Genomic DNA, 19,837 nt, shown 5'->3' with positions numbered 1-19,837 from the left:
ATGGGTCCCCCTCTACAATTCTCCCTCTGCCTGTGTTCAACTTGGTGTCAGGGCTGGAACACACATATAGGGGCAAATTACGCACAGATGCTGCCTTCAGCTGTGGATTCTCTACAGTTAAGGGACTCACACTGTGTGCGTCCACACAGGTTCATTAACAGGTTACCTGTAAGCTCACACACGTATACGCACATAGTGAGCGGGAGAGAGACAGGCAGAGAGGCAGGGGGGAGGAAAACAGGCTGTTTTGTGCTGCGGCTGAGTGGGAACAAAAGACAAATGGGGGCAGTTACATCAGAGAGCAAGAGAATGAAAGAGACAGAGATAGAGAGAGAAAAGAAGGGCAACAAGAGAGACAGGCAGCGAAGGGAGAGGCACTCGGTGGTGGTGAAATGGAGAAAAAACAAGGTGTAAAAGAATGGAAGTTACTCCAGGGAGGGTAAACAGAAAGAGAGGGAATGAAGAGGGACTTCAAAGAAAGAACGATAGCATGAAAGAAAAAGAGAGAGAGAGATAAAAGACAGAGAGCAAAGCTGCTGGTCTGAGTCCCGGACTTAAGGATGGGCAACTGGCAGTTCAGAGAGAAAGACTGAGAGAGTGAACAAGAGATAGTAGGGGGCTGCAGAGGAGGATAAGGGGAAAGTAAGCGCTCCACCACCATCACCACCACCACACCAGTGCAATTAGTAGGCGTTCCTGCTGTGTCTTTCACAGAGGAACTGGTTCACTGGCCAGCTGCATCCATCTCCCCACTCCTGCACACTGCAGCCAGCTCGCTTTCATGTCTGCACTCTGCAGATTGCACAGAAACACTCAGGCACTCTTACACAAAGACGCATGGACAGCACATACATATGAGCTCAGAGTGGCCCGCCTGCACAGCAGCCTGCAGTATTCCTGCATACACATGTATTGCAGCTTTTGTGTTCTTAAAAAGACATAGTGCACCAGTTTTTTTATGATAGTTTGAAACATGCATACAGAACATAAAGGCTCATAAATTACAGTAATTGCTACGTACAGTAAAAGTCATCTGCAGTGCTGTGACTGCAAAACCAGTGCAGCAGCGGTCACAGAGTGAAGACCTCAAAACCTCTGGTGTTTGTGACTTGTATTTATGTCAGTCTCTCCTCCATTGCTTTACAGGATCTGTAAGATATTCCAGTGTACCACCTCCACCACCAACACCACTTCTCAGCCAGGCAGGCACCACCTATCCAACAGGAAAAATGCTGTCCTAACAGCCACCTATACCTATAAAAAAATGGTGCGAGGAATGTGTGTGTGTTCTGCCTTCGGATGGGTTGCTATCATATTCAGACACCTGGAGGACACTGATTGGACAGGAGCATCCCTCTGGCTACCTTGTCTGTGGGCCAAGAGGTGTGCGTGTGTGCGCGCGCGCGTGTGTGTGTGTGTGATAAGTCATTCTTCAGCCACATCATTAGTGCGTTTGTGCATATGTGTCTGTGTGAGTGAAGAAGTGCATCTCCAATTCAAGATGTCATGCATCAAAAAAACAGCAGCCAACCACTGGATGTACTATCTCAATGTGTGCATTTGTGTTGAAAACAAGAGACAAAAACAAAAAAGGAAACTGTACATGATGATGTGCTTTACAGGTTCTAAATATTCTGATATTGAAGAGTTAAGAAAAAAATGGACGCAGTATTTTAATATAACGCTCTTATCTTCGGAGATGTATTTTGATGTGCATTATGACTATACGACATCATTGCGTCACCCTTGGTATATGTCAAGCTTTGTGTTCTTCAGAAATAAAAAAAAAAGAAATATGAAAAAAAATCAAAAAAAAAAAAAAAGATTAACTCTGTTTAAGAGTGTTACTCCCATTGAACTGTGTGCACATTCAATATGTACAGTAGACGCCGTCATCACGTGACAGGTTGCAGATCAGGGCTCCAAGGGTCCAACCGGGAGTCAGATCATCTCACTTCATATCTATGTACAGCTCAGAAGTATTACTGTTAAACATTGCCATGATGTATGATTATTTCACCTACCACAGCCGTGCAGAAAGATATACATTCAATCCAGATTTCATGACACACCTGTCTGTTTGTGTATCTCAAATGTAGCCTTGTTCACTCTGCCATGCTATGTAACAACACCCTGTACAGGGTGTCAGTTAAAGTACTGGTCATATCAAAAAGGAGACATATTTAAGTATTAGAGCATAAAAGAAAGTGCAAAAATGCCACACCAAACTTTCTCTTTTATGAAGCTCATTATTTAAATGTGTATATAAGTATTTGAATCTGTTTAAATGTAAGATGTGATGTACTAATATAATTGTGTATAGTATTTCCTAGAGATGTTTATTTTCTATAAAATGGAATATGTTATTGCTTATAAAATGTTATTAAAAGAATCCATTGATGAAAAAATAACGATCTTTTTTGGGAATGTCACTTGTCTTAAGTTGAAGCATGCCGTTTTATTGATTTTCATGTCTTATTTGTTTGGAATCGATGACACAGCATCACTTTGTTTGAAATGTTTTTGTAACGCCAATGTTAAATATACCAGCACCTTTCAATGCTGCTATGACCAATGCCTGCTCTTTTTGTCTTTACTGAACATGCACTGACATTAACACGCTGGGGACACAGTTTGGATAAGAGCATATTTTTCTTCCTCTTCTACCCTAGATGTCTGCTGTACATCTGGCAAATGTTTTATCCAATTTTACACATAAACCCATGACCTACTTGCATAATTTAGTTAGGTAGTTAGTTAATGGGGGGGAGACTTAACTACTTTATAATCTGGTATCAAAATGTTGAAACTGGAAGCATGACCAGCAACACATAAGTCTTCTTTACAAAATGTTTTAATATTTACATCATAAAAGGAATAAAAGAAAGAACAAGGAAGAGATGAAAATGTCAGTTGAAGGACACATGAACAATACCTTAAGACATGGTTGCTGTTGTCTCATTCATCTCAAACCAACGTCTTTCAGTCTTTCACATTAGTGACACACTATAAAACATACTGGTCCTGGGACAAACACACATGCCAAAGTTTCTTTTTCTTTTTACATTCCTCTAAAAAAAAAAAAAAAAAAAAAAAAAAAAAAAAAAAAAAAAAATCAATAACGGTGGTTCTCTAGGAGTATGAAACTAAAATGACTCAAAGAGCAAGTATTGCTCTTCATTGTTGGAGCTACAAAAGTAAACCAGATTTATTACAGGTCCTCTTTGGAAAAAAACCGGTCAATTATTTTGTAATCGTCTGCATGACTTATGTAACTTGTTACAAAAGTGACAAAGGTTCACATTATAGTTCTAGTTGCCAACTTCTTTTGATATCATAGTTGCACACGTGTACAACAGTGCACAAGGTCAACTGAGTCAGACGATATGACGCAAATATCATCTTGATAACTTAATACTGTACCCATTTTGACACACATTGCCTCTTGTGGCAGTACAGTATAGTGTAATAACTACATTATTTGGGCCTGGCCAAATAAAACAGGCTTGAGGGAAGAAAATAAGCATTTTTCACTCTGCTTATGCAAAATACTGCTTAATCAAAGTTCATACAGATTATAAATACATTTTTAAAATATGTACACAGCAAAACAAAAAAAAACGACCCATATGAAAATAACCTCATAAAGCCATATTATTACTTATCTCATTGAAATCAGCCGCGCAGGCCTAGTGCAGATAGAGACACGGGGCTTGTTCAGCGGTCATCTCGATTATCACCAGTGACACATGATTCAAATCATCACAATTTGAACAACCTGCCGTGTGGCTTCCTACTGAACAAGCCCGCGGTCAGACCAATCCGAGTTTGGTCGTTTTCCTCTCACAAACAAAGAGACATCTCACTCTGCAGCCAATCAGAACAGCCCGCCACTCCAACCCATCGGGCACTCTGCTTGTAGAAGGTGCATCTATATATATATATATTTATAAAATAAAAAAAAAATAAAAAAGACTGGGGGGTGGGACTATACTGAATAAACGCAGGGGAAATATCTCTTTCATGCTTCACACTCACACACATTCACACTGCACTGCCCACAAAGAGGACGTGATGGCTCCTCTCTGTGGTCAAACTGTGGCACTGCAATGCATTCTCATGAGGGAATTCAGCTCGGTATGAGAGAAAATGCTTCTTATATTCTGGTAATAATCCGTAAGAAGCGTATGAGCTCTCTACAAGTGCCTCTGATGTGTGGTTGGGTTGGTGGGAGGGACAAGTCCGTAAAGTCAGTTTGATATGAATCTGTATGGTTTAATAAATCGGTTCGATAGCTGCATGCCAAAATGCAGGAGACTGTATGGTTGTGTGTCTGTGAGAGCATCTTTGTTGTCTGTGTGTGTCAGAGATGTTTCTATATACAGGGTCTGTCTCTCAGCCCCTCCCCCCCACCCGTCGTCCCTCTAGCTGTTGGTGACAGTGGTGCCGCTGCCCAGCTTGATTATCATTTGCTGGCAGTCGTGGAGGGTCCTCTTGTCTCCCAGCTTCTCCAGGGTGCGGGCTGCGTCCGCCAGCATGCCCACCCTCTGGCCGGGAGCTGACAGAAAGGAGGGGGGAAGGTAGCGGCACGCCAACATCACGGCCTCTGCCTGCTCCCGCTGGCCTGGCCGCGTCTCGCACTCCTCTGTAAACAAAAACACGAAGGATTGTTGTTACTGTGCTGCTTCTTTTTTGATGTCATCAACCACCGACAGCCGATCACACTTGTGCGGTTTCTTGTTTAATTATTAATGTGATTTTGTGTAGTAAACAACTGGGTTGAAATAGACAAGAAGCTGATTAGAGCCGCTGATTGCAGCCATTCAGTGTCTCTCCGCTCACAAAAAGTTTGATTTGAAAAGTGGCAAGAAAACACAAATCTGAAAAAATATATTCTGTATGTATCTTTTTTTTTTTTTACAACTTTTTTCATTAATGCTACCTGAGAAGAGCTTGCAAACTAACTATGCAAAGTCATCAAAATATTTCACTATTCTAATCGAATCTAAAAAATGAAATGCCTGATGAAGGTTGCTTGACTGAAACGTGGCTATTTAATAAATTTACCATAAGTGCCGACAGCGTGTGGGAGTCTTGTATGCACCTGCCTGGTTACAGGTGTGCAAAGATCACTGTTTTTTGGCATTATGTTATTAGAATCTCCCATACTGTTACTGCACTTTAAACACAGCAATCTATTACCCATATACAAAGTAACCGGAAGCCTGAACTGAACTTTCTTATGAAGTTGCCCTATTGCGTTGTCTTTGCATGAGGGATGATGCACACACTGCATGAATTACTCAAAAATATCAAACCTGAATTGAGAATAAAACCCCCAAAAACATAAAAGTTGCCCTGTGTGGACAAATACATAATATATATATTTAAAATCAATTAAAAAATGCTGCTTACAAACAGAATTATTTGAGTGAATGAAAGATAAAAATCAGAAGTACATCCACCCGCACACACACACACACACACACACAAACACACACCTGTCTTGGCTCCAGGCGTTGCTCTGCGTCGCAGCGAGCGATCCAGGAGCTGATGTGTGCGGGTGGGACTGGCCCCCGCCATCAGCCTGGCTGTAGCTTCATGAAGGAACAACTGGAAAGAGATGGAGGGGAAAAAAAGAGATGAGAGAGGAGAGAGGAGGAGGGACTAGAGCGAGTGATGATGACTCATAGCGAATGTTCAGCTCTACCTCAGAGAGACTTTGAAGCCTTGTGAACAACGCTGCTAAACACTTGCCTTAGGGATGTGTGGGTATGTGTGCTCCCAACACCTCCCAGCTAATTTCCACAGAGAATTGTACTGACTGCCTGCAAATATGTGCACAGGATGTATCTGCATTTATATGCTATGTGCTTCTCTTAGTGTGTTCCCATTTTGTATTTGAGTTCAACGTGCCTTTTTCATTCTGGGAATGTGGAGCACGGAAGAATCTGTCTTATACACGTTGGTTTGTGAGCATTATAAAAGTATATTCTTGTGAGTTTTAATTGCCTGACAATACAAACGCACAGACACAGGAGCTGCGTTTGTGTGTTCATCTTGTTTTAATAATTCAATGTGTGTCAGTCATCAGGTATTCAAACTGAGTGCGCGTATGTGCTCGACTGAGAGGGAATTGGATTAGAAAAAAAAAGTCAAGACAAAATGAAAGTTTGGATAGTTTTTAAGTACTAAAATGACTTAAAGTAAAACGCAGTGATCGAAACCGTTATACGTACTCTTCGCATTGCGGGCCTGAAGCTGTGCGCCAGCTTGCGTAGGGAGCTGAGATCTTGCTGAAAGCCTTGGAGCTCAGGCGGGGAGGCCTGGTGGACCCCCGCGGGGCCGCTGGCGCCCACTGACCCTGACCCCACAGGACTGGTCCCCTGCTGCTGCAGACGCCACACATTGGTCCTCATCACCAACAGGAGGTCACACAACAGCAACTGGACAACCTAGAGAGAAATGAGCAGGATTAGGATTGATACAGGAAACATTTCACTGCCATAAAGGCCTGGACCACTGCTGAAATGTAGTAAAGTGTCAAAATATTAAATAAATTTTATTGGCGTAGTGGCTGGAAACATAATGTCTGTTTTTTTTGGGAGAAATCTGACTTTGAAATTGCTTGTAGTCTTAATTTACGCATAATGATTTGGATTAATTAAAGTTAAAAATCCATGACAAACAATTAATAGATATACCGGCTGGCCTGAAGTACAACAGAGTTCTACTCATGAGTTGAAGGGCATTTTCAGCTCACTGCGTGTGTGTTCTGCCATTAGTGGCCCAGCTCTGTGTTGCACTGCAGGTACATTGCACTCCGCTGAGACACACATGCAATGCAACTACAATGCACCACAGCTCTGACCGTAGATGTGCACACACTGCGAGCTACCTATCCACCAGCATCACCATCTGCTGAACGCCAGAGGGTAGGACACCGCGCTATCACAGAGCGGAGTTGCTACGGGGGGGATTCTCTGTCTGTGGTGAAGAGTGTGGCTTTATATTGTGAAAAGTGTGTGTGTGTGTGTGTGTGTGTATACTTGAGTGATTATGTGTGGGCGATTTCCGCTGTTTACAGATTTATACACACACACACATGTGTGGGCACATCTGTCACGTGTGTGTTTTTATATTCTTGATGCAGATGCCCTCAAAAAATGTCCCTCAGAGGAATAATAAACATCAACGACTTTTATGAGGACATATTTGCAAGTGTTTGTGTGAATGTGTGTGTGTGTGTGTACCTTGTCTAAACTGGAGCTGTGGCAGTGTGGTCCTAGGTTGAGGCTGTCTCGGAGCAGGGCGCTGGCCTTGTCGCTGAAGCTCAGACTCAACTGGCAGTTTTCTGGCTTGGACAGCAGAGCCCGCACCGCCCTGAATGTGTTCAGGCACGCCTTGGGCAGAAGACTCCTGACAGAGCGAGTGACAGAGGACACAGGTTAAAGGAGTGGAAGCGTGCGTGTGTGTGTGTGTGTGTGTGTGTGTGTGTGTGTGTGTGTCCTCTGCTTGGCATTATCAAAAGAAAAAGTTAAGCAACACACTCTTTCGCTGGCTATGTTCAACCTACTCTGCGTTCTGCAGACTGCGGGGCAGGTGTTCAACTGTCGGATACAGTCTCTCCGCTGCAGCGTCATCTCCTTGGAGCCAGTTGATGATCACCACTGCGACCGAGGACCACCACTTGGAGTGGGGGTCGCAACCTGGAAGTCGGAACAAAAACAAAAACAGTCACAAGGTGAGAGACACCCGCAGACTCACAAAAGTGCACATATTTGAATCCCCAACCGCCCACTTTCACATTTAACATGCATGAATGTGCGCACACGCGAGACAACTGCTGTCTGTGTTTTGACCTCTGAATCAATCTGTCTCTCCCCTCTGGCACAGTCACAACATGTTGAGAGAAAGCAGCCATTTTGACGACTCCCTCATGAGGGAAAACTACTCCATTTAACATTGGAGACACACACACACACACACACAGACTTCTAACACTGTGTGAGCAACCTGAGGCTCTGCCAAGAAAAGTCTTAAAATCCCCACACAGCCTCCCTCTCCCTCCCTCCTCTCAAGGTGATCACCGATTTGACAGCGCTGAAGATAGATGAAGCAATATAGCGGATGCCTCCCTTTCACCTAGCCCCCTTTCGCTCAGATCAGTGATCAGTGAGGACAAAGTGAAGTAGTGGGAGGGTGGAAGTAAGCCCAGTGGAAATCAAGCTACTCAATCTCAATTGTGTAAACTTTATCTCGCTGCTTCTTAGTTTGCAAGCGCATTAAAGTAATGCAACGGCTGGAGCGGGTGAGAAAAAGATGCAGGAAACGCAATTCTCTCAAAGAACATAAGTGGTAATGAAGCACGGAGCCCAAATCTACACCTGAATTGTTGATGTAATCAAGCAAAACAAGTTGGTTCAGTCAGTGAGTGGTAGGTTGCCAAGATTTTAGAAGCTAATTTTGGGCTGGGACTCAAAAAACTGCTGCTATTGGTGATGCTAAATCATCAAAAATAACCAAAAGTTTTCTATAATTTTCAAAGTATCAATATAATATAATCCTATATTTGAATTTCTTAGTCATGACATGAAAGGCGATTACAGAGACAAACAAATGAACTGTTGACAAAAATGACAGCTGACACACTTACCAGTCACTGTAGCCATGTTGGAGCCGATGGCGAAGGACTGGGAGGTGGCACCGGCCGCATCTGATGCACTAATCAGCAGCTGGAGATACTCCAGAGCATCAGCGTACTCCCTGAGGAGTGACACACACTGAATGGTTATTTTGCTGCCAAACCAACATACCATGGTAACTTGATAATACTATTATACAATCTATACTGTCTTGTCATATTTACTTCAGTTCTGTCAAAAAGTAAACCACCACTTGTCACCAAGAAATTCTAATGAAATATTAGATTCAAAAATGCATTTTTTTTTGGAAGTGTTTGTGCTTTTTCTCACCCTTCTCCCTGGCTGGGGCTTTTCTCTCCATGTGGCTGGGCAACACAGTACAGAGCCTTCTCCAGGAGGTGTTCTCTGAAGGCCTGGGTCACCTGGGCCAGAGGATCCACTGTAAGAGCATCAACAAATGATTAACATGAGAAATACAAAATGTCTGTGTGTGCATGTGCAAAAGACAGGTCTAGGCTTTAGGTATCAAAATTCAAGAGGATTCATCACAGCCAATTAGCCATTATACAAAACAGTAACAGTTTGTCTACACTGACCGGTATTGCCAGCCTGACTGTAGATGCTTTCTTTTGGGGTGTTTCGAATAGCCCAATCCCCATCCACAAAGAAGCGGTGACCTAGTGGGTGACAGAGCCACTGCATAGCCGGAGGCACACTGCCACTAGATGACAGGCATGCCTGGCGGGCACTGCTCAGGAACACACGCTGTAACAATAAATAACAGCAGCCAGTTAAGTTGTGCTCTCTCTTATCTTACAAAACGTGGACATTACACAGCTTAAAGTTGACTAATCATATTTACTAATCAAATTGGCAAGTCCCAGGGTCATTTAGAACCCGTGATAATTACAGTAAATGTGGGAGAAAGGCAAAACAACTGAATGAACCAAATGTCAACTCAAAAACTACTTACTGCCAAATAATGTACCACAGGAAAAAGAACTGTGCATGTTCATAGTGACACGTGTCTAAGCAAGAATATTGCTTAAATTTGCATAATATAAATGAGTGAGCGATATGCATGAACACGTGTTAACTAAAGCAGACTTACGGAGGTGAAATGCAGGATCCTTGGCAGGCTGGCTTTGACCCTTAGAGCTGCAGAGACATAGACTTCAGCCAGAGAGGCTACAGGCAGACAGGAGCCAGCACACTCTGCCAGGTTCACTGCACTTAGAGCCATGTGCACTGCTGAAAGGTGGCTCCCGTTCAGCTTCCCTGCACACAGAGATGGAAGACAAGAAATTAATCACTGTTTTATTAAAAATATGCCAGTGAACTGCTCTGCAAGCTGAGAAAAAGTGCCTGCTGACATAACAATCGTAAAAGGAATCATAAAAAAAGAGGCTAACGCCTGATACTAATTACTCAAGCTTAATGATTTTGCAACCTTAGTATAAACCTTTTATTGGCACTAAATCAACATAAGCTGGCTCTTCAATCAAAAAGGCAGGGTTAAGTTGCTCTTTAATCACTCTGGATTCTGTCACTTCAATGTGTCACCCTCCAGTGTTCAGTCTACCACACCGATTTAATTTAGAACCAGGGTTTTTCCCACCAACCGACCTGTCATGTGTAGCTGGTGCAAGCGGTGGTAAACCAGGGCGGCATCACGGCTGCTTTTGCAGGCGTCCTCCTGCAGGGGGCGGTCTGATCGCAGCCCTCCAGCTCTGGCAGCCAGCCAGCGGCCCACCCAGAGGCGCTGGAGGCAGAAGCGTAGCAGGGACCAAAGTGCAGCGCAGGCCAGGTCCAACTGGGAGGTGGGTAAAGGACGACCTAGAGCCTTCAGACAGGTCCACAGGTTTTGACTGGCCTGGGCAAAATCCCCCTGGGCAGGGTAAAAGAAATTGATGATGATGATGATGATAATGATGAGTAAGAACAGATAAAAGGCGAACCAAGGGGAAGTGTTTCTTCAGAATGTAGTGTTTTCATGATATTCCTATGTAGCAATTAGTTAATTATCTGCGTACTACATGCATTTCTTATCTAGATCATCTTCTCTGCTTTTAAGTGATTTAATGTACTTATGTGTATCAACAATATAAACATACTCTTGCTAGGTCCAGGTCAGCCTGCTTGCGGTGCCTCCAGAACAAGACAGAGGATCCAGAGTGCGGTCTGGTTACGGGCTCTCCATAAACCAACAGACGGATAAGAACTCCTGACACCAGGATCCCATTCAGTAGCCATACCAGTATAGTTGGCAGCATCCAGTCCATCCAGCCCCACGAGTCAGCTGCAACAACACACATTTCTGTTAATAAGCTATAAACATATGTGGAGTCATCATTTATAATACTATAAATCTTATGAAATCGCCTCAACTATTTCGAGTGACAGTGGCATGATTCTTTCTCCCTCCCACGCAGCATTTACCTGTGATGTCCACGCCCAGAACACTCCTGCTTGCAGAATGGGTGGTGGTGGCTGCAGCATCAGCAGCTGAGCTGCTGCCGGGTGAGCAGAGCAGGGCAGCCAGAGGGTTGAGGGAGAGGAAGAGGAAGGTGAAGGCACACAGTGCCATGCGGGAACGGTCCAACATGCCGCCAGCGCTACCGCCAGCTGCCGATCTGTTCAACATGCCCACATTTGGCTGGCAAACAGAAGAGAGACCAGAGAGATTAATTTGTGATTTAAAAACTCAGATAATAAAAAAAAAGACAGCCGTTACGACATTATATCACTCTGACTAATAATAATAATAATAATAATAATAATAATAATGATAATAATAATAATAATAATAACAATAATAATAATAATATACTGAGCTAATCCCTCAATTCAGCATATTATTTTATGTTAAAAATCTGTATTGATAAGGAGTGTTGATAAAACCCTAACCATACACATCCCCTACCAGCATTACTGAGAGTAGATTACTCAGCTTTTCTTCAACCTGCTTTCTGTTGTGACTATCAACAAACACAAAGGGAATTGTGAACATGTTGTACAAAAGTAAAGCAGGGCCATTGCAGCTTTTGCAGTCTCTATATAGTGCACATAGCCTCTACATATAAGGAGGAGTACATCATGGCATGACAGATGAACAGAGTTACTGCTGAAGCATATTTCAGCCTTGAACACAACAGAATTATTTAGATATTTAAATGACTTGTAATAAATGAGCAAGAGGGGATTCAATGTCTTGCTTAAGACAATTGTATGAGACTCCTAATTCAACTAAACTGACCCTTTCAAATGTTGTAATGTCTAGCAGTTTAAGTGAAGCGCTGCATACCTTGGTGTCCTCCCCCATTGGACTGTCAGGCTCTGAGTCGCTGCCACAGTGTGAGAAAGAAGTGGGGGAGCCCACGTCAGAGGCTGGCGGGGTGGGCAGCTCGCTCTTCACATCAGGCTGTCCATCCACCTCCATGGCAACGAGGTCCTTGAGAGACTCTGAAAAAGAGGAGAGATGAGGTGAGCAGTTAGGGGTCAATCAGCAGAACAAAAGCAGAGACATCTTCAGCCTTAAATCCTACTTATTTAGAGGTCGTTTTATCATTTCAGGATAACAGCAGCTATCAATAGACCTCATCATGGAAGGTCAACTGAATGACTTCCTTTAGAGGAAAATGTGATAAATCGCAGAGAAGCCGTTACAGAATAAAGACGAGAGGAAGGTTTTAAGCACGTACTGTTTTTCTGGGCTGACATTTTAAGAGCCATGTTCTCCTGTTTGAGTTTCTGGTTGGACTGCTGCAGGTAACGGATGTAGTCGATGGCTTTCCTCAGCACTGCAGACTTGTTGAGCTATGACAGAGTATAAAAAGAAACAATAATACCTATAAATAACTGGTAAATAATAAAAATCATATTGTAACATTTTTCAGAATTTGACGCATATCACCTCTGAGTACACTCTAACACTGATGCCATGGCATTGCAGTAAAGATAAGAGATGCTCTTTCCTACCTTGGCCTCCGTACCCGCCACCAGGTCTTTGAGCTCGATGATTTTGTCGTTGATGGAGGAGCGGTAGCGCTTCTCAATGGCGTTGTGAGCGGTGCGCTTCTCCCCCTTGTGTACCTGGCCGACCGGCTTACCGCTGATAGCAATGCGGTTGATTGGCAGCTTCTCAGCGTCCACCATGACAGGCACCGTGGTCAGGATGGTGCCCCCGCCCATAAAGGCCTGAGGAGGTACGCAGGGTGGGATGGGAGAGGGGAGAAATAGGAGTAGAACAAAAAAAGTAGACAGTTGGGTGAAGAATTTGCAAAGGAAAATTGTATTTCTCTCTCTTCACTCTCACAAGTTCTTTTTATGGTCAAAGGAATATTCGATCACCACAGTTTAGATCTTAATCCTCTTTTCTACAAATTGGTTGTAAAGGTGATTATGTAAAATTGAAACTTTTCTATTATTGCAGCTGAGAGATTTGCATTGGATGAGTGAATGACATTACCAAAAGTGTGTTGTGTGGTCAGAGTTTAAACAGCACACGATGTTTTTACCTGCAGTGAAGTGCTCTGTACTGGGGTGGTGGTGGTGGCCAGGGATGTGGGAGAGGCCACAGTAGTAACTATACAGGGGTCATGCTTCAGAGTGGTCAGCAGCAGAGATTCAGCCTTGATGAACTGGGGTTGAAGCAACACCTGAGAAACACACAAATCAGGACAGATACACATATGTTAAGTCTGCTTTTTGATTCCATAATACTCAAAAACAAGAAATGCATACAAGTCAGTTCAGGTTCGTTCAGGTGCCGGTCTTGTACACTTACAGGTACTTGCTGTACATGAGATGTGATAGTCTGAGTCGGTGGGCTTGCCGACGTTGCGAGCAGAGGAGAGGTGGTGGTCAGCCCTTGGAGCTGAGCCTGAATGGCCACTGGTTGAACAGTTGGAGGTGAGGATGACAAAGTGGTGACTGGTTGGCTCACGCTGCCTGGACTGCCAGCTGGAAAAATAGTTACGAAACAGTGAAGGAAATTGTACAGTGAATGAGTTCATTGCTAAATTGCTTTCCATTACATAAGTATTGCAATGACTTTCTTTCATCTATTCCATATTTGTACTTAAACTAAAAACCATGATGTCACTGAGCAATGAAGGCAAGAGAATATTAGATGTTTGTATTGGTTTATGAAATGTACCGATGCAAATCAAGTAGTAACAGCTTCTGTTGCTGCAATCGACATTGTGGAAGTTATAGATTATGGGTTTGTAGACCACTAGGTGAGCTGCTATCTCATTAGAAATAAGTGATAGCAACATTCAGTGCGTCACCTTCTTATCAGCTCCAACGGGGCTGGTGATTGCATCCAACTATGAGTAACAAGGTTGGGGAATTTCTTCAATGAGTAATAAAAACTTTTTACTGCGTCTTGAATGTGCAATGTGTAATCTGCTACATTTCCAAACCATTAAGCATTAGTAGGTTTTTTCAGTGGACATGGTTGGTGTGTATATTTATTTTACACATACAAATTAAAGGAAAAACCGGTACAGGTCTCAATGCTTGACCCCTATAGTGAAGGGATCTGGTGGCTTTGTTATGCTTTGGGGGACATTTTGCTGGCATATTCTGGGTCCACTTGTCCTCTTAGAGGGAAGGGTCACTGCAAATCAATACAAAGTTGTAGTGAGTGATCATCTTTATCTTATGATGAAACATTTCTATCCTGATGGGAGTGGTCTCTTCCAGGATGACAACGCTCGCATCCACAGGGCACGAGGGGTCACTGAATGGTTTGATGAGTATGAAAATGATGTGAATCATATGTTATGGCCTTCACAGTCACCAGATCTCAACCTAATTGAACACATATGGGAGATTTTGGACCGACATGTCAGACAGCGCTCTCCACCACCGTCATCAAAACACCAAATGAAGGAATATCTTTTGGAAAAATAGTGTTCATCCCTCCAGTAGAGTTCAGAGACTTGTTGAATCAATGCCAAGGCGCATTAAAGCTGTTCTGGTGGCACATGGTGGCCAAACACCTTACTAAGACACTTTATGTTGGTTTTTCCTTTAATCTGTCACCGGTCTGTGTATATATATATGCTGCAATGTGTACATATACAATGGGTGTTGCCCAGACAAAGCAGTTTCATTTAGCTTAAAGACGTTCACACTGCTGAGCAAAGTCTATTAGATTAGGGCAATCAGCTGAGGTTGAATAACCTAGTGTCCAAGTTTAAGAAATGCAATACACATGAAGAGCCACCCTTGTTGGGCTCTGGGGTTTAATTTGGGACACATTTCCAAACTGGCATGGGAAACACAAATCTGATTTAAACTACATTGGCCCTGGCTTTGTAATCCTTTTAAAAGTAATTAACTATTTTAGCTGCAGGTGCGTACAAGAGGCAGCGGTCCAACACTATTTATTCTTGTTGATTTCCAGCATTTCCCTCCTTTTTAAAATAGAATACAGAAGTAGCTCTCCATTCTTATATTATTTACTGTGCATCAGTTTGTGATAACATAACAATGTGCACCCAAGAGTCATACATACAAGAAGAAGCCTATACAAGCATTGTTACAGCCAATTCGCTGAAACACCTGCCAAACATTACAGCTCCTGTTTGCTAAAGAACGCAATGATTTATTCTTTAAAAGCCATTTTCAACTAGTTTCTCACACTGAATATCTGGTTTTGTATCTGGATTTAGTATTGAATTGATCCAATAACAGACACACAGTACCAGACAAAAGATTGAACACACTTTCTCATTCAAGGTACTAGGAAGGTGTGTCTGAACTTTTGACTGGTACTGTACAAAGCGAGAAAACCCGTCACTGCACAAAGAAAATAAGACTATAACCTGTGTTAAAACATCCAAATGCCTTTTTAAAGTCTTAAACTTGGATTATCTACCTTTCACTTTTACAGCACTCTCACAGCACAAGGATAAACTCTCATCACCATCAAATGTACTTACCTGTGTAACTGTTTGGGCTGCTGTAGTTGGTCCGAGTCTGCTGGGTCTGAACCTGAACTTGAGCCTGAAGTTGTGTCTGTGGCTGAGGTTGGGGTTGAGGTTGAGGTGGAGTCTGTGGTGCAGGAGAAGTGAAGAGGGCCTGAGGCGTGGAGCTGAATACTGGGTTCGGTCCTGGTGATCCATGAGGTGAGGCTGCCTGAGCCGGGGGTGACTGGCTGAGAATGGGTTGGGGCTGTTCCACTTGGGGCTGTCTGAGGCTCTGAGCCTGCTGCGGGGAGGCTGGCTGCTGCCGTGGGGTGGAGTTGGATACCTGGGCCAGGGGGGACTGCTGGAAGGTGGGTGGCTGGAAAACCTTGTCTGGGGTTGAGGAGCTGCGGGTGATGGGAGGCCCCAGGAGCGCATCCAGGTGGGGGCTACTGCTGAGGATAGAGGAGGAGGACGTAGATGGAGGTGTGGTAGTGGTGGAGGGAGGGGCAGCTGAGGTGATGGACTGGGTCAGAGCAGGAAGCTCTTGGGTGGGGGCAGGTCCTGTGTATGGAGGGTTATCAAACAGTCCTCCAAACTCCATGTCCTGGTTGTTGATGAGCTGAAGCATGTCTAAGGAAGGACAGAAATCAGAACCACCATCAGAACTGGATCCAAATGTATATAAACCAGGCATTTGTTGAGAAACATGGTTTTCAACTACGACAAACTGAATCTCCTGCACTTCTGTCAACATCTCAACCAACATGCACAGTGTTTATAATATAGCCGACCAAAGAAAGCACTCAAAATTCAGTTACAACATATTGTAGTGACTTACAGGGAAATGCAATCACTGTGCTAAAATAGCCTCATGTAAGTAGGAAGTACCATAAATCTAACGTTACAAGGCATTTACTGTAGCATGGGATAACAATGCACTGTTTTTTGGTTTGTGTATCAAAATCAAGTAAAAACAGGTGTAAACCAACAAACATTCAAACTGTTCTAAACAAATAGCTGTTCTTTGTTTCAAAAGGGAATCACCAAATACTTTATAATCTATGACAAATTACTGTTTGTGGCAACTTCCTGATAATGAAGGCAGATTTTGATTTCAACACATTTTTCCTTTTCATACTCAAACAGTATGACACAAATCAGAACCAAGATTCAATTATAACCAAAAACTGAATCAGAATCAAATCAATTAATTGACCCTCTTCACAGTGTATAATGACGTAGATTGTACAAACAGCACAGTCTTGCATAAGGTACAAACTGTTGTGGAAAACACCAAATACACATATACTGTACATGCTACATTTTATTCAACCATGTGCATTCAAGCAATTTATAGTATTCCTGCAGCTGTGGGCCACACTGTTGCAAAATAACTATTAGTAAACTGGTCTGATACATCAGTGAGAAGACATGAAAGAGTTCTTAAAGTTGAAAGTGAAATTTATTTCTGTCTGCAATCAATAAGAGAGATGATTAGGTCATAAGTATAAATATACAAATTCAAATACACACAAAGACACATAAAAAAGGAGACACATACTCAAATACCACAGTTGAAAACAACTTAAAAGATTTCTGCTGTCCAAAAAGTAATTTGGTTATGGGCTCGTGGGTCTGAGTCTGCATGATCTGGGCCTAAGAGATCCAAAATTTCCAAAACGTTTATTTTCCAAAACAAGCTGCTGCAGTTTATTTGGAAATTTTATTTATTTGAGAAATATCATGCTCAATATAAAACCTGACATTATGCTCATCAACACCCTGTTATATTGTGCTCCGGAAAGATGCCAAAATTAATTTTGACCTGAAGCAGCTCAACAGGAACATATTACTCAATTAAAAAAAAAAAAAAAAAAATACTGACACTGAGTGTATGTTGTGTCTGTAGTGAAACGCAGCAGCCTGGATTTGTAAACCAGTGTTTTGTATGAGGTGATCGCTCTTGACCAATCAGAGCGCGTCTCAGAGACTTGCTATGCCGATCAGCTCAAGACAGGAAAGAGAGGGAGCGCTGTCTGCACGAGGTTACCATCGAGCAGCATCACCGTGGGTTACTGTCGGTCACATTTTGGGAAGATACCGAGAACGTCTGCAAGATATGCATTACTGCCTATAATATACGCAGTGCAGCCTTACATAAATACACGATGGCTATTACTGTAGAGATGCATATTGGCCATTACAGTAAAATCTCCAGAAAAAAACACAGAAAATAGTACTCCATGTATGCAATTAACGCTTTCTTCACCTTCCATCCCTAATATTAACACCAAATGTGTGATGAGCATGTGCCAACTTATGAAAAACTAATGCAAACGTAAGGAAGCACGTGTTTATAACTAAAACGAGATAGAAAGATGTGAGACAGGAGGCCTCATTAGAGTGCAGTGTTACAATAATCTATTGATTTCGTGATCATAAAATAAACACAAATCAGTATAAAATGTTTCGATTCGGTCAACTGAGGCACCGTGAACCCAAAGAGGAGGAATGACCGACAGTAACCCCTGTCTGAGGAGCAAGCTGGGGGCGGGGCGCACTCACGACCATTCACCATGTTAGCTTCACCTACTAGCTTAGCTAACTCACCCAGTCTTAATACTATTATTATGCGACAGCATGATTATCACAGCAAGGTCTGACAGCGCATGAAACAAGAAACAACACCGTAAGACCTCTAACGAAACCACACGTTATAAGCTCAGCTAACCAAGAGAGAGAAAGTCATTAGCTAGTCTAGCTAATGACGGCTGAAAGCTACGTTGGGAGCTAAAACCTTCAAAATTGGCGCTGTCTGTTAGCATAAATGAGGTTTTTAAACAGCTTGTGACAAGTATAAGACAGGAGCTACACAAGACTTGATGAGTGAAACACACATGGCATTCAGATAAATTATAACCGGCGTTGTTTGGTTTGGGCTGTTTAGTTAACCTGACTGAGTTACATTATCGTATTTTCTTACCATCAATGTCGCTTAAGAGGGCCGTGTCGATGTCGCTGGGGTCATTAAGCGACAGTGTTGGATCCAGATTATCCAGCGAAGCATCGTCAAACGACAGGTTGTTCATCTTGACTCTTGTGCCCGGCTATCCAATTAATCAGAAACTTCTCACGTCCCTACATTTGCCAAAAAAAAGCTTCAACTCCCAAGTCTACCTTGAAACACGCGCAAAGTGAGGTGCAACTTTTTTTTAAATCTGTCAACTAGCTGCTCACTCCTACCCCCATGATCGTGCAGGGAAACTTGTAAAGCCCAGCACAAACACTGGAGCTCATTCACAGCACTGGAACAAATCCACCTCGCCGATAATGATTGACAGGCGCCGCAGCCAATCAGAGCCCTCGAACTGGATCGTCACGTCACTGGCTCTCAGGCTTGTTTTGATTGTCATAGCAGCATGTGGGCCATAAGGATATCGTTTTATAGAAAAATCTACACTAAGACATGATCATTAATATGCTAGACAAACTATTAGAATGTCTCCGGAATACTCGTATGAATTAATGTGAAAAGTACTGTAAAATAATTATCTACTGAGCACAAATGTGTACTATAATGCAACAAATGCTCATTTATTCCAGTTCTGTATGGTTGTTAATTAATGTTTAGCATTATTATTATTTCACCAAACATTGCATTTTGAGTGAAACAGCATGCATGTGTTTATTGTGGGTTTGCCCCCGACAGCCAATCAAAGCCGAGCAGGCGTGGGGCTACTGAAAGTCAAGTTTGTTTGACGCGGAGCGGCGGCTCCTCCTGTAGAACCAGTGAAAATCGTCCAATGGGAAGCTCAGAAACCGAGTGGGGTGATCTGACGTCACATCTCTGGTCTAGTGATTACATCATGTGTTTCTCTCCTATAATAGTGGAAGCAGCAGCAGGGAAATAACCTGGAGGGATACAAGTGGCCAAAGTACGATAAAATGAGGAAAAATGTAATATTTTGTCAAAAAAAAAACAACTTTGAGACTGGGCACAAATGTAACAATCTATATACTTCATTTATCTCTGTAAAGTAGTAAAATAAAGCTTATTCCAGAAAACAAAACATTTAAATTATTAATAATGTAAACAATTGAAAACACAGAATTTTTCAGAAAAATAAGCATCAGATAAATTAAAATTATAATGTGTCACGTGCATACAAAGGGGTCGCCCCACAAAGGCATGTTGGGGAAATAGGTCACTGACCTAGAGTAGTACAGCAAAGTTGTTATCAGTACTGAGGGAGAGGATGAATATTAAAAGCC

At 42.7% G+C, this 19,837-nt stretch overlaps 2 protein-coding genes across 2 annotated transcripts in view; one reads left to right on the top strand and one right to left on the bottom strand.

The window, feature by feature from the left end:
- Positions 1-2,575, top strand: part of LOC137201402 (retinoic acid-induced protein 1) — a 52,856-nt gene extending 50,281 nt beyond the window's left edge. Inside the window, exon 5 of the mRNA XM_067616440.1 lies at positions 1,147-2,575. Coding sequence (XP_067472541.1) covers positions 1,147-1,155 — 9 coding nt within the window. The 3' untranslated portion in view covers positions 1,156-2,575. The remainder of the gene's footprint in view (positions 1-1,146) is intronic.
- A 261-nt stretch (positions 2,576-2,836) lies between these two features.
- On the bottom strand, positions 2,837-18,872 carry srebf1 (sterol regulatory element binding transcription factor 1). The gene is made up of 19 exons (XM_067616442.1): positions 18,549-18,872; positions 15,599-16,195; positions 13,432-13,607; positions 13,163-13,303; positions 12,624-12,842; positions 12,347-12,461; positions 11,950-12,107; positions 11,085-11,301; positions 10,760-10,944; positions 10,272-10,533; positions 9,757-9,923; positions 9,242-9,410; positions 8,976-9,084; positions 8,657-8,766; positions 7,577-7,709; positions 7,254-7,419; positions 6,240-6,455; positions 5,502-5,613; positions 2,837-4,645 (listed from the first exon to the last, which is right to left on the bottom strand). Exons 1-19 carry the CDS (start codon positions 18,652-18,654, stop codon positions 4,425-4,427), a joined length of 3,579 nt encoding a protein of 1,192 aa, XP_067472543.1. The 5' UTR covers positions 18,655-18,872; the 3' UTR covers positions 2,837-4,424.
- Positions 18,873-19,837: the final 965 nt, after the last annotated feature.

This window comes from Thunnus thynnus, chromosome 17 (genome assembly GCF_963924715.1).
Source record: "Thunnus thynnus chromosome 17, fThuThy2.1, whole genome shotgun sequence".
NCBI lineage: Eukaryota > Metazoa > Chordata > Actinopteri > Scombriformes > Scombridae > Thunnus > Thunnus thynnus.
The sequence above is the reverse complement of the archived record's forward strand: the minus strand, read 5'-3'. Positions and strand labels throughout refer to the sequence as shown.

Excerpts from the sequence above, each read along its gene's own strand:
- srebf1 (XM_067616442.1), bottom strand. The coding sequence starts at position 18,654 with ATGAACAACCTGTCGTTTGACGATGCTTCGCTGGATAATCTGGATCCA. Across the intron at positions 12,462-12,623 it reads TGGCGGGTACGGAGGCCAAG|CTCAACAAGTCTGCAGTGCT; the intron begins GTAGGAAAGAGC and ends ACTCTGTCATAG. Across the intron at positions 9,411-9,756 it reads GGATCCTGCATTTCACCTCC|CGTGTGTTCCTGAGCAGTGC; the intron begins GTAAGTCTGCTT and ends TTATTGTTACAG.